General features: G+C 35.4%; 1 protein-coding gene across 1 annotated transcript in view; it reads left to right on the top strand.

The window, feature by feature from the left end:
- CACNA2D3 (calcium voltage-gated channel auxiliary subunit alpha2delta 3) overlaps positions 1–17,711 on the top strand; it is a 409,143-nt gene that overhangs the window by 378,836 nt on the left and 12,596 nt on the right. The window contains exons 32-35 of the mRNA XM_054387292.1: positions 6,791–6,866; positions 10,523–10,575; positions 12,114–12,169; positions 15,543–15,654. Coding sequence (XP_054243267.1) covers positions 6,791–6,866; positions 10,523–10,575; positions 12,114–12,169; positions 15,543–15,654 — 297 coding nt within the window. The remainder of the gene's footprint in view (positions 1–6,790; positions 6,867–10,522; positions 10,576–12,113; positions 12,170–15,542; positions 15,655–17,711) is intronic.

Raw genomic sequence — 17,711 nt, 5'->3', positions numbered from 1 at the left:
TCCCAGTTTATTCTTTCTTCTATGGAAGCATTTCAGATTATGTGCTGTACAATCTATGGTAGTAGACACCAGCATGGAGAAATTGGCTCAAATATTACATCTAAACTGTGCCAATTTGGCATGGATCATGGGATTATGATTCTACTGGCCTTGAGCTCCGAAGGAGTTACAGACAATGAAGGCACAGGCTCTGTGCAGCTGAGATACATGCTAAAGAAAATCTAAACATGAACCAATTATTTAAACATGGTAAACTAGCCATTGCAAATCAATTAAAACTGAGAGAGAATCAAAGTGCTGTAATTTCACTAAATAAGCCACCTGCTTTTCCTGCTGTAGACCAAATAGCTCTGAGCAGCAACAAAAATAATGTAAAGCTGTCTTTGATCTGTGATAGATGAAGCCTTTAAAATAAATTATTCCAGCAATATGAAGAAATGGTTCTCATGAAAAATAATCAGAGACATTAATCATTTCTTAAAGATGACTATTTTTTTTTTGGGTGGAATTGTGTTTGGGTTTTCCCCAAGGTTATTTTATATGGAATAAGAAGCAAAGAAAAATGCACCAAATAATACAGTGACAAAATCTACTGCCAGCAGCAGCATTTCCCTCCGAACACAACAATATACTTATTGCATTATACTTGTCATTGCTGCTCTTACCATGGAGATAAAATCAGAAAGCATAAAGCCTTTAGCCTTTTATTCTGATCCTTTCTTGCTATTTACTTCTTGTATGGCATTTGAATTATCAGCCAAGTGAATTACATAGGTTTGCCCTGTTGGATCTGGTCTTGCTCCTTCCTTGTTTAGTTCAGAAGTGGAAGGTTCTACAGTGCCTGATCTTGACTGCAGAAGAGTTTACGAACATCCCCAGTACATCCTTTTGCACCAGTCATGAGTGGCAGTGCCTGTGTGTGCTTCCACCTCACTGATTCGTGCCAGCTTTCAGGTTCTCCATCCACAAAAGGAATGAAATAACCCTCTATGTGTTCTCTCAACTAGCACTAATTTGGAGGGATATAGAAGGTTTTTTTAGAATTGAGCTGGAAGTGTTAAACAAAAGGGGGTTGTTTGCTGTTGACTGTATTTCTTTTCAACCTGCAGCAGCATGAAATTCAATTTTTGTGTTTGCTGTTTATTTTTTAAAGTGAACTTAAATACCTCCTTCCCTCCTCATTTTCTTTAAACTCAGTACTTCTTTTGAATAATGTGTACAAATACATGGATGTATATTTTCTTAGTTTATAGGGTTTATATTTAGGGAGAAAAATTATATCAGTGCCTCCAAAGCAACGTGACATGTTCTATGATTTCATTTAGCAAAATGATGTTTGTCTTATACCCTGAATATTGCACACAGTGAAACACTTTAAATATAATTTAAATTTATTATTAAATGAATTAGGATGTGCTTATGGAAAAGTATCTGCTTCACATAACTTAGAAAAAAAGTTTCTTTATAGCTTCCTCAGCACTTTGCCTACATAAAAAGAGTGAAAAAATAGATTCAACTGCTCAAAAATGAAAATTCAAAAAAAGCCCACATTAATATGAGAAAAAAATAAGGGCTGTTAGAGCAATAAGGTCCTCAAAGACATAAGCTTAATAAATCTGTATGAGAAAATTGGTTACTCCTTGACTTCAAAACACTTTAATCCTCTCCAGTAGGAGGAAATCTAAGCACTATAAGATAAATATGGAAGCAGCATCATTTCCTCTAAACAGTTCTGTTTCCAGCAGGCATTCTCTTGGCCTCTGAAGAAGAATCCATACTTGGGTATTTAATCATGTTGTCAGGATATATGACTGAAATGGTGCAACCCTGAATTCCAGCTTTCACAGATGATAAGTTCTTGTTGCTCTGAGACCTCTTGTTTCTCAGTTTTTCTTGCTCTTGTCTTTTATCTTTACTCACATGTGTCTTAGTCAAGAATGCATACTGTCTGTTTCTGAATGTAGATGTAAACTTTGGAGAAGATCAGTAATAGACTGATGGAACAATTCAAATTTGTGTTAGTGGGTTTGGTGGTGGAGAAATGCAGCTGTAATATAGCAGTTCTGCAATGTAGTAGTCCCTGTATTTAGTTCTTATAGTCCCTGTATTTAGTGGTGATTTACTTAGTAAAAGTAAGCTCAAAATATCCCCTATATTTATGACATTAATACCACAAGAAAAAAATAGGTCAATGAATAGTTTGGATTTTTTTTTTCTGTATGGGTGGACAGAAGTCATTTAAGGTTAGAAGATAAGCAGCCTATTTTCAGCATTATTTTCTGTATTAGGTGTCATGTGCACTGCAGAGTATGTATGAGGCTTGCACACTGATCTTCAGCTTCTAAATGAATAGCATGTAATTGTACTATCCCAAGGAGTGACATTCCATTTTCATCTATGAAGTAGCTGTCAGAAAGGCAATTGCATAGCAGCCTGTCTAGTACAGGTTTACAATTGCATACAAAAGAACCAAATAACATCTGTCACTTCCCTCTTGTCATTACCAATAAGAAGAGCCCTGTTCTTTTAGAGTTTATGTCTCTGTAAATATTAGCACTAATTTGCAGTGTATGCCGCAGTGTATTAATATTTAGTACATACATGGGAAATCACACACCCACTTAGGAAGAGACATAGCCTTGTGTGCTGTGTAAATGAGGTGTCATTTTCTATCCTGCAAATACAGGTCAAGTTGTAGTTTTTATACATACTAAGCTGTGGAGCACCTTGGTAATTGAGAATACCTGAGCAGTAAAATCAAGGATACGTGATGACAAATTTGTTTAGTTAAAACACTGTAATTTATTTCTATGCTTTTCATTGGTTTTCTTGGTGGTGAAAAGTTTTACTCCAACAGATTTTGGGCACTAATAATCTGTCAGTGCCAGTGAGAGAGACAGAGCAGAAACAGTGCAAGATTTTTTACAGTGTCTTTCTACCTCCTCATGAGGACCCTCCCTAGAGTTCAGAAACTATTTTTCTCTTTATACTGTTTAACATTGTCCATCCTTCCCCTCCTTGTGAGAATGCCAGACAGGCTGTGTCTCTTGTGTCTGAGTTAAGGAACATTTTTCCACCGCAAGTGAGTTGTAGTCACCATGAGTTTTTAAACAAACTACTGAGTAACACACAGTGTCAATAATTCCTGTACCACTGGCATACATTAATTGGTTCTTCGGAGCACTTCCTTCTTCCTTTTTTTTTTTTTTTTTTTTTTTTTTTGTGTGTGTGTGGACTTGACATTTGCTTCCATGATAAGAAGCTTATTACTCCCACACATATGAAACCCTCCAAATCTTGAACTAGCAACAAAACATTTTAAATTTTATGTATTGAAGATCTTTCAGCTGTTATAATTGTCAGTGGTGGTATTTTGCAATACCAAGTAGAAATCCATAGGTATGCTAAAAACCTATCAGAAAGCAGTAGAGTATTTCTGCCAATATGGCCTGTGCTGTTTTACAAGTTTAATTTTCTTGAAACAGCTTAGTGTCAGCTGTAAATATATTGCACAGTACAAGGCTGGAATTTACCATATCACAAAACTGACAATAAAAAGGTTTTCACTAAAATATATTTGGCCCCAAATGTTGTGTAAATGGAGGTGTACCTTTAGGTTTGGGTAAATTATTTTCCGGTGTTTGTCCTATGGCTGACATTGAAACCAATCGCTCTGTAGACTTCAGTGACCAGGTGTGGAAATATTGGTGGTTAACCACAGCAGTGATGTTAGAATGTCTCAAGCATGTTATGACAGCAAAAGCAAAGCTCTCCTGTGAGCTGTTGGATGGACTTGGACATGTAGATGGACTTTAAAACTAGGTCATGGCAAGGGGAAGTTCTGTTCACTAGCTGTAGTAATTTGAACAGGATATGGTTAGCTACAAGCAATTATTTAAACTGAAACAGAAGCTCTCCAAAAAGGGTAATCTAGAAGCCTTTTTTTCTACAACACTGGGCTGTCTGTCTGAATGAGAAGAAAGATTATTTTCTAAAATCTTAGAAAGACATTTGCAATAAAACAATGCTGGAAATGGCACCTGAATACAGAAGTGTCATAGCGTCTTAGGTCACTGTAGAGGTTACAAATATGATAGCAGCTTTCATAAGGAATAAGGCTGGAAGGCTTTTATCTTCCTATTGCATTTACAGGAATCAAAGTAAAACTGGATTTGAATTTGTGAATGTCTTGGAACCCATTTATACTGAGTTTTGGTACCATTCATAGTGACAGAGAATTCAGAATTGATTCAATATGTTGCACTGCTCAGATTTCGGCATTCACAGGCTTCCTCCACTAATCTTTGAAAAGTATTGCAAAATCTCTATTTGCTTTCAGTGTGGAAAAATCAGGTCTTCTAAAATAATTTAATAATAAAATAATGCTTTTGCTGGTATATTTTACACATCCTGTGTTGTAGTTGTTAGAATCATTAAAAACTTTCAGATGCATGTTGAACCTGCCCACTTTGAAAGTTACTAAGAGAGGATTACATTGTTCAAAAACCAAAACTTGTTCCAGGCTCTTAAATCTGTCTGCCATGTTCCTTTCTAAGGTTTTATTCCTTTGTTTTCTTTGTTGTTTTGTTGGTTTTGGTTTTTGGTTTTTGCTTTTTTTTTCCAACCTGGATACAGTATCTGTTTTCTAGTTTGTTCCTGAAACAGAATCTTCCCAATGGAAATACCTTCAAATATACTTACTAAAAATAAACTCATTGTTTGGTTAGCACTTCTTAGCAGAATAATGAAGTCCACAGATTGACCAAGCAGTTCTGGTGTATGCAGTTGAAAGATGCAAAATCGATTGCACTTTCAACCACCAAACAAATGGTCAACAAACTTATTATACTGAAAAAACGATCTCAAAGAATATAGACAATCAAATGCTACTTGTAAAACTAGATGTTAAATGAAACAGGATGGGACCATTTCATCCATATAGAATTCTTTGATTACTCTGCAGAGAGCATATTAACATCTGTAAACTGCCCTTACCTGTGGGTTTATCCCTTGCCACCCTCACTAGGAGGTCCAAGTGGGCATGCAACACAGTCTTTGGATCTATAGGAATAAAATAGCCAAGCCAACCACGGCAGGAAAGATTGAGCTGTACAGATTAACCTACAGGGGCTCAATTCTGACCATGGTTAAAGTGGGCAAAAAATCAAGGAAAAAAAAGAAAAGGCTAGGGAGACTGGTGTATTACTGCATGCCACACAGGCAGCACAGCTTACACCATGTACTGCTCTGTTTGTCTTGGCAGATCTGTGTGCGCGGATCTGGCTGTGGGCGTGATTCTGCCAGATATGGTCAGTGTTCAACTTACACCCATGTTTAGGTCTCTAGTTATGCGTTTGTCTACCATGTGCCTCTCTCTGCCAGTCCACAAAACAATGGCTTCCTAGCCATTTTTACTCTGAATATGAGATAAATTTAATAATGTAAACCGTATGACCACGTACTAAATGTTTAGTCGAAGCTGCAAGATTTAATCTATTAAATATTTTGACTGTAAGCCAAAAAAAAAAATATGGGCATAATAAAGAAGCTTTTAGTGATGGTTGCTGTCACAAAATAAGATCAGAGAAATTATTTACAGTTTCCACCACAATGGATTACAACATTTTATTGGTACAGGTTGCAACGTTTCATGGCATGCAGTGCAGAATGCCTTATGGTGATGCTGAATGCATTTCATGACCTGTTTTTGGCAACTTCTGGGACGTCCTTTCCATAGCTGAATTTGTGTGCTCTCCTTTCCTCTTCACTTACAAGCAAGGCACACATTGCAAAGCATTGAAGTCCCATCTCATACATCTATAAACCATCTTTGTCCAATTGTATTGCTTTGTCCCTCTGATGATGCAAAAGTCAAATGGATATGTTCAAATAATACTAGCAACTTTTACATGTATTTACACTTGTTGCAACTGATCAGATAAGGATGCTTTACATCTGCTATAGATGTCAAGTGCTTTTTATGTGGATGGATATTGTTAATGAATTGTTCTATGGACAGACAGATTTAGAGAAATAATCACAATTCCATGTACTATCTCTGAGTTCTGGATTTTACATTTAGATCTCTGAAGTGTATCAGTGATGAGTAAAAAACACAAGCAGAAAGAAATTTTCCCGTTTGCTATGCATCTGAGGAGGCTTCTAGCATATGCTGATTACAGTAGGTACCTGACGTGGAATATTTTGCCCTCATGAAAATAAGCAAAATAAACCCATCCTGCTTCAGTCATCTGTACTGTGAATACACTGAAATTCCACCTCTCTCTTTTGAAGCAACACCATGTTTTTACAAATTAGTTGTGCACTGAGATGCTGGAACTGTAGAAGTGTCTTTCTGTTTTTACTAGAGTTCAAGAGTGGTTTGTCATGAGAAGCCCCTCAAATGCATAGATTCTTTCACTTTCTGGGGCTAAATGTGCAGATCTTAGTCCAGAACCAATTGTTCAAGCATCATGTTGAATGTGTATTCTCCTCCTCCTCACATTGTTTATATCATTGTTTGTTACACTTTACGTGTATCTTTCCCGGTTTCTCCCAGTTCTGCTTTTGCTTTGTTTTCTTAGTCTGATAAAATCCTAGCAAAGTTTTCACAGTGTTTCTTACCTTTATTCTCTCCTGTGTAACCTGTATTTCCTTCTTTCCCCTCCTGCTGTTAGAGTTTTTTTTTTTTTTTTCCTGTCTACTTTGTGGGCAGACTGTTCCATATCATTAGTTTTATTCCACTGTGTTTTCTTCTTTTAGTCAAGCAGTTTTCTGTTCTTCTCTGTAGAATTACACTTTATGACTACCAGGCCATGTGTAGAACAAACAAAGAAAGTAGCGACAGTGCCCATAGCTTACTGGACGTAAGTATAGTAAATTTTCTGAGCACCTTTCCATGCAATCATGAAAGAAAATTGTTGCAAATATCTCATGGCCATTGCAGCCCATTATTTTGATTTGGAATGCGTTTATCCCAGTGCATACAAGAAATGGCTTGTTACAAACAAACACAAAGCGCTAAGCATTTTCAAGTTCAAAAATTTACACAATTTTTTTTTTAATGCTGGGCCACCATTTCTGAGATTTTGACAGAATGTTCTTTGTACCATAGGAATCCTGTCTTTTAGAACTTCATGATTTTGGCAAGAGATTGTGTTTTCTTTGGGGAACTGGAATCACATCTGCCCTTTCTGTAGTTAAAGACACATATAGAAATGAAATTTGAATTAAAAATTGAGGTGTTGCGGTTTTTTGGGTTTTTTTTTGTTTTTTTTTTTTTTTTTACTATGGAATGATTGGTTCTTGGCAAGGCATACAAGTCAGTGACTTTAACATTTTTTTTGTTTTCCTTAGTATTTAAAGAAGATGTCTTTTAACATGGAATTTCAATGCCTTTAAACCCTTGTCTTGCCACCAGATCTGAATACAAACTCTGTCCCTCTAAACAGCCTGGTTAGTCAAGCTGAGCCTTGCAAGGACAACACTTGCTAAACTGTGTATCTAGGTAATAACCTCAGGTGTATTTATATAATAATGTAATTTTTTTGCTGATTACTATATAGTCTATCAGAACTTATACAGTGTTAGATAAAGTATATCTTTTGCATATGAAAATGGAATCAGTTTAACAAGAGTATGATAGTATTAGCCTAAAAAATTCTTATGTAAAGACATCAGCAAAACACTGCATCAATTTTACCAGTCTGGAAAAGTTACCTGCTAGTATTTTTAAATGTACAGAGATCTGGTTAGAAAAAATAAACCTACACATAGTTAAGCAGTTGAGTAAATATTAAAGTTCTGACAAGTTCCAAATGTCTCTCTATATATCTTCAGTGGTTTAATAATCGTTTGCACTTTGAGATGTTTTCATTTACATATATGTGACTCTCTCTTTCAAGTACTTGCAGATCTGGGTTTGCTGTACTTAGTCTTATCTGCTAAAGCCTTAATCTTAAAGAAGACTACCTAGACAAAATAACAAGTACCAGGCTGTACAATAAGACTTAATTACCAGTGAAATGGAAGCAGATGTTGTGAATCACATGTGAAATAAATAAATACATAAATATACAGCTCCTAGCAGCAACCTTCCATCCCAAGGCTTGGGGCTTTGCCTCAGTTTGCATAAGCACCCAGCATGTAGAGCTGAAGTATTTCTCTCTTACAAGTGGGCTTTAACCCAAGAGATTTTTCACTATTCCAATTTTTGTTCAGGCTGTGTTCAGAGAAACACCTCTGCGATTGTGGGGTACACTGAGATTGGCAAACACGTTCTTTTTTTTTTTTTTTAACAATAGGCAAACTCTTCTTTAAACTTCAAGTGAGTTTTTGTCATGTTCAACATGAAAGATGGGCAGAGCTTTGGTTATTTTATTATTTTCCTGTTGAGTCAGTCACTCCTAATACCCATGACTATAGAAAAAGTATAAAGAGAATCTCCATTAGAACCAGGTAGGGCTAAACTCCTCAAAAATATTTTCCCCTTTATTTATGCCAAGTTTTGTACACATAGATCAAGTTATTACACAGTATCCAGTAAAGTTTCTACATAAATGTTTGTCCACAAATGTTTATCCTTCCTTTTGAGAATTGTGATTTTACAAATACAGGACTAGATATAGGGACAAGACAGGGATTATTATTTTTTTTAAAGGTCCTGGTTTAAGCAGCGTAGAAGTGGAGCATGGGCATCAAAGACTGTATGACTACCAAAGGATGTAGCACAACATTCTGCCAAAATCATGGAAAATGGGTGCTGGCACTGGGCCCCTCTTTCCATCATAGCTTTTTAGGCTGTGGGACTTAAAAACTAAATTAGGGATGGACTAGAATTTATAGACCTTCTGATAATTTCTTTATCAACATATGACTGTATCTCTACAGATATCCAGATACTTTATTATTTAGCACATTTTCTTTCTTTTTTTTCTTTCCTAGATAACTCTCTGTAGAACTTTGTTTTTGTTTTTGGTTTTTTTTTTTTTTTTTTTGCATGTGTATCAGTGCCATAGAACATAGAATCACCCAGCTCAATTCCTTTGGCTCTCATTCATGGTTTAGATGCACAGAGAGAATAAAACTCCTGCAGCTTGTGCTGCACTTTTTAAAGGAACAGTCTTTGAACAGAAAAGGCTGTATTTGTAAAATCTCATTTTATGAGAATGTATTTGTATCAATGTAATAAAATCTTTTTCCACTAACATTTCAAAACAATTTTTTTTCTCATTTTCTATTGTTATTATTATTGATTTTTTTTCAGATGTACTGAAATTTAAAATTCTCTTTCTTTTAACATATTAAAATAATTTTATAATGCATAGTATGTGTTACATTAAATGTATATTGTTTATAAGTCAAGATCCATTATTTTATATTAAATAATTGGGCATTTGTGAAAACAAAAGTACACAACAAATTTAATTATGTGGGTGTGAAATTTCAGTTTTTCTGATTTAGAATGAAAATGAGTAAGATGTTCCACAAGGCTGCAACTTCGGTTTCTTTTCAGTTCTAGGAAAGACTTGCAGCTTTTGCTCTTTTCCTACAAGACAGTCCTTAACAAGAGACAATATTTACTGCCTTGGGCTTTATTGCATGCTAATGACTTGCTATTTCAGCCTTTCATGCTGCTGAGTGACTCTAGTTCACTGGCTCTGTGAGTTATCAGCCATGTACAGAAATGCTCTTCATGGCCACTGAAAACTTTAAATGACCAGTTACTGCTGAGCAAAATGGCATTATTTCAGGAAGGTGTTGAATCAGGGTTGGTTGAGCATGATTTTAGATATCTGAATAGTTCTTTTAAAGTATGACTTCTTACATGTGCTAAAATGATCTGTTGACAGAATCTAGCGTCTGCAAAACTTTATGCAGCTAGGAGACCCGTAACACAAATGAGTCAGGCAAGAATAAATTCCTTTCCAAATTTCTGGGAACTGACTTTTCTCCCTGAGATTCTTTTATAAAAGAATAAAAATGTTGATATTATTTTAAAAAATATATTATTCAAAATATAGTAGAAGTACAGTAAATAAAATTTTCAAAGCATTTGCTGTATCTGAAAAATAGAGGAAGGAGAGAAGAATATTTAAATCCACTTTAACTTCGTGCAACTGGGTTTTCAATATGACTTATAAATTCAGAAGCTTTTCCTAGCCTAATTAGACTGAAGTAATGAATAGAGATTTACATTATAGAGGACCGAGACAGTCCTGTGAATTGCAGCCTAAGAGAAGCTCATATTATCTACCAGAGCTGTTCCTCCAGCAATATCCTGGGAAATAGGAACCCCTAGAGGTTAAAGATTTAAGAGTCATGTGCAAAACTTTTGATGACCATGCATTTTAATATTCAATATAACGGCATTTCCTTTTTCATGAGGAAAAGTGATTGTTCTTTTTTTCTCATGCTCCCCACGCATTTGAATTTCCATAACATTGTCTTTCCATGAAGAATTTAGTTAAGATATAAATGCTGCATGTTTTTCCTGTTTATTAAATGAGCTACTTCTCTTCAGCCTTATAATGCCTTCTTTGCTGCAGTAAAATGGATTATGACCGAGCTTGTCTTGTAAGTAAATTTTACCAAGAATTTAATGAATATATGTATGAATTATTGAGCACTTGTGTTTCTGACCGTTTAATGAATATTTGTACTTTTCACCTTTTACATACATTGTGCTGCTTTTATTACGTGATTTTAAATACAGTAATATTATTCAGTGTCTTGCTTTCCAATATTGCATTGTTAAAACCTGAGACAAATTTTGGCTATATGAGTGCATAGTTCCACTTTTATTCCATTATCGTCTTCGCCCATATGTGGATGTCTTTGCTTAATAAATGTAGCAGATCACAATACAGAAGCCAAATTTATTGTTGTGATTATTATTAAATGTTAGCTGAATGTCTGGATCTTTGTAATGCTGCTTGTGGTGGGCTGTTGTCAATATAGCAACTGTTCTAGGGATTCACTGCAGTGTCTGTCACTTTATGAATTTCTGTAGGATGGATCTTTTACAGTAAACTGAATGTTGCTGAATGTTTTACTTTGCTGATTTCTCCTAACATTTCCAGCTAATCCATAACGATCATTGCCTTTTAAAGACATTGCCCAAGAAATCACAGAGAAATATTATATGGAGAAGAGGAAGCCTTGAAAATGTGTCTTGTGTTATTAAACTGTATGTTTTATTACTGTTATCAGAGAGCGGAGTTGCAGATTTAAGCGAATTTTATCTTTACCAAAATAGAATTTATTTGTTCTTGTAGTCGTTTTGTTTTCGTTGTAAATTGTGTGAGCTTTCATCAAAGTTTGGAGTAAGAGTTAAGGAGAATTAGCTGAATGGCTATTGCCAGAGGGCAGAGACTGATCATAAATGCAGCTTCCAAAGTAAATATCAGGGAAAGAAATCATGTTAAAATGAGACTTTGATGCTAGCATTTAGCAGCTCCAAAAATTCTCAAGAAACTTTGTGTTTATAAGCACTGTAGTTTCATGTCCATATGATACAGTGGATGTCGGTTTCACATTCTTTACATTTACCAGAGACCAACATATTTCAGTCCAGTCTTCAATGTAAATTGCAGCATATTTTTGAGGGAAAATTCTTTCTCTACACATCTAGTTAGAGTTGATTAGACACTGGTTAATCAAGCTTTCCTGCTTCTAGAAATAAAATAATTTTATATCTTAGTTCCAGAATTAATATAAGCAATTATTTTATGTGTACTCCTGTACTGTATCCAGGACAGTTATAATCCTGTGGTGTTTAAAAATACCTGAATAATGAAGAAATAATGTTCAACAGTAAAAATAATGTATGCTGCCATGCATTGAGAATTTTAATGGACACTTCAAATAATATAAATAATAATAGGCAATTATATGTTTTATTGATAGAGTTCAATTCACAATAAATTTTTGGTTGTAAGATACAACCCAGTGACAATATGAGAGCAACAGTAGTTGATAATTTTTTTAGCATGAGTTTCAGTTCTGTGTTAGTTTTTCTTTAGAATAGGATTACTGCTATGAAGCTACTGTCAGTTTAGTGTTTTAAAAACCTTCTGTGGCGGGTAATATGAAAACTCTAATAATTTGTCTAGGTTCCTTGTGGAATTTAATCTATGCAGTTGGTGGCACTCTGATCTAACAGCAAAAGGTAAGTGTAATACTTTTTCCTGCCCGCAATGTCAGAAATGTCTAGATTAAATTGGATTTTTGGAATTCAAATGTGCATGAAAGGTTTTAGATTCAATAATATACATCTAATAACAATAGTTTGTCTCCTGTGTCAGCATCCTCTTCTTTGTTAATGGCTTCCAAAATGCAGGAGAACTAATATCTTCTATGAATAACCACAATGTGCTTCTCTGTATTCTAGGAGTACTCTATTCTATAATGGAGAAACTAAAAGAGTAGATAATGACTAAATACATCTTATTTAAAACACTTCAAAACAGTCTCTGTAAATAAAGAATTCCATTAACTTTTTTCTGCTCCTGCTACATGTCTTTTCTACAGTTGCTGTAGTATTTTTGGGGGGTATTGTGCTGGGAAATGAAAATTATTTTTAAGGCTTAAATGTTATTCTTTTAGTTTTAATCAGGACTGGTTAAAACTGTAGTTTGTTTTGTCATTCTATTCAAAATAGACATTTTAAAGTAATAAAATCTGCATGACTTAAAATCTAATTTACTCAAAATAATTTTTATAAATGTAGAGACTTCATTTGGAATAATGAAACGCTAACAGTTCCTATAAGAACTGGAAGTTTTCAGTTTCAACTGTCTTATATTTTAGCAGACATGACATTTTAGAAATGTTTCTCAAAAGTAAAAGCCTAATTCTCTTCTGCTGTTTATTTCATAGGCAAATTACGCTGCATACCATTTACTGGTGTAATGACTTAAACGTAATTCTTCAGCCTTTTATTTGCAGATTTGCATATTCCTTAGCAAAGCAGAGGATAAAATGGCTACTTTAAGTTAATATTTTCATTTCCTGGATGCCAGGCTTTCTTTATGCCAAAATAATGTCCTCTCTGAAGTTAAGGTATAGAGAAAGTGGAACATACTGATGCCCTGGAATATTCCAGTATCATCCGTAGTAATATGATGCTGGAACTCTTCTAGCAGAAAGATCTGTTGTGGAGGAACTGGAATGCATGGCAGTAAATGGCAAAGCATGTCAGGCTACTGCCTAACGTGTTGTAAATGCTGTGTAGGAATGAGGGGAGCCTGAGATGGGTGTCTACTGCAGATGAAAATCAGATAAGAGCCTTCTGGAAACTTAGGTGCATAAACTTGGTACAGCCTTTGCCATGCTGATGCACACTGCATTGCAACAATGAAGGTGATTCTGTTATGTGAACAATCAGCCTGATGTAGTCTGGATACATATACATGAATAGAAGTTCAGGAGAGCTAGTCAGTCACTATTTGCTTTTGGATCTGCTTTGTAATCAGCACTGCATAGACAGGTCTTCTAAAAACAAGGCTAACTTCCCAATGATTTCCCAAACCATGATGAAGAATGCCTCTCACACTGATGGCTGTGAAGGACAGCAGGCTTTGCTGTGCTAGATTCAGCACATGCAAAATTGTTCCTTATATCTGAAGAAGAATGGCAGGTATGTCAGTTGTAGTCCCTAGTGTTTACAGAACAACACAAACAGCCAGTGTAGGAAATGGGTAACTTTTGTGGATGTTTAAGTGTACTGAGCAAACCTGCCTTAATATGTCCTGACATGAAACACCAAATGGCACTTGCATTCTGTCTTAGGGAAAATATCCTTTAAAGACAACATCCCTCCTCTTCTCATGAATGTTGCCACTAAGAGTTTAATTATGACTACACTTTATAAAATTAAAATGAATAACATGCACATTTTTTTACTTAATGCTTAACACTCGAGAAAAAAAAAAATCAGTCCCTCTAATGAGGAAATTTCTTCCTGCTTAAATTTTGACATTAAGAGAGCCTCATGTATCATGAGGATGCTGGAGGGTCCCCACACACCTGCTGGTTCATCAAATCTTAGTATGAAAAATACTTGTGCACAAAATCTGGGAATCTCAATCACATCTGCAAATGAGAGAGATCAAACCAACGCCCTAAAACCCTGGGCAATCACATCATCTTCTGGACTCTAATGAGGTGCTGGAAATCTGATCCCCATGGATGTTTGGCAGTCTCTTTGTTACACAAGCCATATGTTGATACAAGTCAGGGTAGACCAAAATACGGGTGATAAATTTCAGTCATTCTTGGCCACAGATAAGGAGAACAGTAGAGAAAGGATAAGGTGCAGCAAAGCTCATTTGAAAAAAAAAAAAAAAAAAGTGAAATTGTTAGATATGTCACTATTATAGTGAAAACATGTGAAATAAAACTTTTATGACCACATTGAGTATATCTCTTGGGATCTGTGCATTTGGCGGAATATTTTTAAAATTCTAAACAAAAATTAGGAGCACTTTAGAACTGCATCTCCCAGTGCGTGATGTCAAATGCCGTTTGGGCCATTCCGCTGGCACTGTGCGGTAGATACACCACTGGGTTTGAAACAGATTATCTTGAACGGAAGATCTGTCCAGCGCAAGAGCCTGTTTAGTGTAATCTATTTTTGTCATAGCTCGTCTTGTTTTCTCACTTAGCAATTAGTTTAAGATAGGCTTAACACCGGCGCTGATGTGCAAGTGTATCTCTGTGTTAAGGAAGAATGACGGGTGGGGAGGAAAAAGAAAGGGAATGAGTGAGATACATTGTCCAACAGATACATCAGTGTGAGAGTCGGAAGAGCTGCCTTCAGTTCCCAGCTTTGCTGTTGTCCTCTTGTTTGACCTTGAAGCAGTTTCAGTGCTTCCTGGTACCTCTGTTTCCCAGTCTTTAAGAAGCAAATAGTGAAAGGTTTTTTTTTCCCTTTCACTTCAAAGGCTTCAAATTAAAAGTGTTATGGAGTCTTAATTATTACTGTTTTGGGAAGCGGATAACAAAGCATTTGTTCTGGGCAAAGTAACATTTCTGTCCCCAGCCCACAGATTTTTTCTACCTGATGAAACTCTGCAAAGATTCCTAAACTGTAATCTAAAAAATAAGTGTTTTGGCTTCAGTAAAATGTACAATTTAGATATCAAATACATGTAACCTTCCATATGCAACAGTTAATGATTCATCACAGCACTGCTGAAACAAAAATGATGTTAAGTCCATCTTGAATCTACAGAGAAAGAATAAAATCTTGTGCATAAATGTAAAGTAGGTTGGCAATGGCTAAACCATGAATAAATACTTTAACAGTGATGTCTTACAGAATTACATTCCACAGATAATTTGTTTTTCCTTTCTTTTTTTTTTTTTAATTGAAAAAATAGAGTTATGCACTGCCTAGGAAATCTCACAGGGTGGCAGAAGCTGAGTAGCATTTCCTTTCCCTGTGAGCTCTGTAATATACAGCATCTCATGTTGTTCAGAATTGTGTGTGTTGTTCTTCCCATGTTAACATCAAGATCTTTTTTCCTGTGCCTATATAGCGCAGAGGTTGAAACAAACTCTAGAGCCCTGTGATACTGAATATCCAGCTTTTGTTTCCGAACGCACTATAAAGGAGACGATGGGGAATATTGCTTGCGATGACTGTTTCAAGTAAGCCCTTTCAGTTTTTATTTTTTTTTTAATGCAACTGTTTGTGACAAAGCAATAAAACTGAATTATTCAAGGTTATGCTGAAGAATGTACAAGTCTGTTATGTTTTATCTTACATAATGACCTCTGTCAGGGTGTCATTGCTCTTACTACAGGGGTCATTTAACAATTTGATGCTCTTAAATTAAAGCAGCGCCTACTATTTTCTAACCATACACACACACACACACAAAAGTAGTAAATCCAGTGGAGTCTTATGCTCCTTTCAAAGAATAGTGAAAGTTTTAAGATTTTGCTGCACACAGGCAGCATTCTAAGGGCATATTCTGTTAAGATTTAGATATAAAAGTTAATGCTGTTAGCTCTTCTGTACAGGAGCAAAACCTTGCTTAATAGGTTAGAAGTTCCCTTGTGGTACAGTGAGACCTGGTTGTTTTACATGAATGCCAAACAGCGTTTCCTTCCTGAAAGAGGATTAAACCTAGCCTCCAAACTTACAGTGCTGGGAAGCTGAGTTAATAGTGACAAATCTCACATGTCAGTGCTGCAACCTTGTCAGTTCTAGCAGTGCTACTGTAAAGCTGTCCCTCACAGAGTTAAAAGAAGAGAAAGGCTACAGTGTAGTTTTCCTCCTGCATAGTAAAAATGTCTTTTAACTTCATTTAGTGCCTATGTGCAGTGACTTTTCTTACTGTAATTATGGTACATTTAATTGAGGAATTACATAGATGCTGTTTATGCAAATTTCTGTACTTCAGTAAGTCTCTTAATTGGATTTCCTTTATACTGAGAGGTAATCATCAAAAGGAGATTAGTATTTGCAGCAATAATTTGTGTATTGATACAGATGTCAGAAAGAATTTCTAAGTTAAACAGAAATGGCTACAACACTCCCTTTCCAGGCTAAATAAATTTGAAGTTAGTAAATGAAGGTGAAAACTTCTCTTTGACTTCTAGGTGCTTCTGGACTTGCTCCTAAATTTTGTCCCCTATACCTTCTTAGTTTTAAAACAAGAAATAGGAGTAAGTACACTGGAGATGCATTTAAGTGCTAATATTAATTTTTAATTTGCTACTTACTTTTAATTATAAAGAAATTATTAATATCTAGTATGAATTATTATTTTTGTATGTCTTTGTGTAGTAGAAGTACGAAAGTCTTTGTAAATTGATCCTGGGGAACCCTTTAAGTGTAACAATAGCTCCCACTGCCTGAGAAGTACAAAATTAACAAAACGAAGCCGTGAGTTTTTCCACTTGACATATGAAATACAAAGTATGTTACACTGCTCTGAGTGCTTTATGCCAGCATCTTAGATTTCAAGTAGCCTGATTTTGTAATTATATAGCAGAAGATTACCAACAACTTCTAAAAAAAAAAAAAAAAAAAAGTTCATACAACCCTGGAATTTTTTAAGGACAGATTGGACAGGGCTTTGAGCAACATGGTCTAGTGAAAGGTATCTCTGCCTGTGGCAGGAGGGTTGGAATTAGGCAATCTTTATGGACCCTTCCAAACCAAACCATTCTATGATTTATTTAAATATTACAAATTGACATGATTCTGTGGAAAGAAGATTAATTTAACAGCATTCGGTTTTCTCAAAGGAATGCAGATTTCAGTCTGTCTTCTTAGGTAACTTCAGGTCAAAGGAAATAACTCAAAAATAACACATTCTGTGATTCTGTAATTCTGCAATACTTGGACAGCGCTGAGTTGGAAACTCAGTTTAGTGAAAATTATAGTATTTCAAAAATAATGCACTAAGATCTTTTTCATAGAAAAACATTTTGTCTTCCACAGTGGAATAAAAAAAAAGTAAAAAAAGAAAACCCTGTAAGTTACAAAGTGATCTCAAGGCACCCATTATTTTTCTCCACAAGCAATGGCAAAACCTAAAGAAATAATCCAGAAGAACTATTAGATTCTCATGGGAAAGTTCTTCGTTATACCATTTACCCACTGTCATTAACAATCTACAAATTGCATCTAGAATTGCAGACTGCATTGGATTCCAAATGTTTTTGTTACAACCCAGGACACTTTCCCGCAGAAC

Source organism: Indicator indicator, chromosome 15 (assembly GCF_027791375.1).
Source record: "Indicator indicator isolate 239-I01 chromosome 15, UM_Iind_1.1, whole genome shotgun sequence".
In the NCBI taxonomy this organism is placed as follows: domain Eukaryota; kingdom Metazoa; phylum Chordata; class Aves; order Piciformes; family Indicatoridae; genus Indicator; species Indicator indicator.
This window is presented reverse-complemented; position numbering and strand designations above follow the sequence as displayed.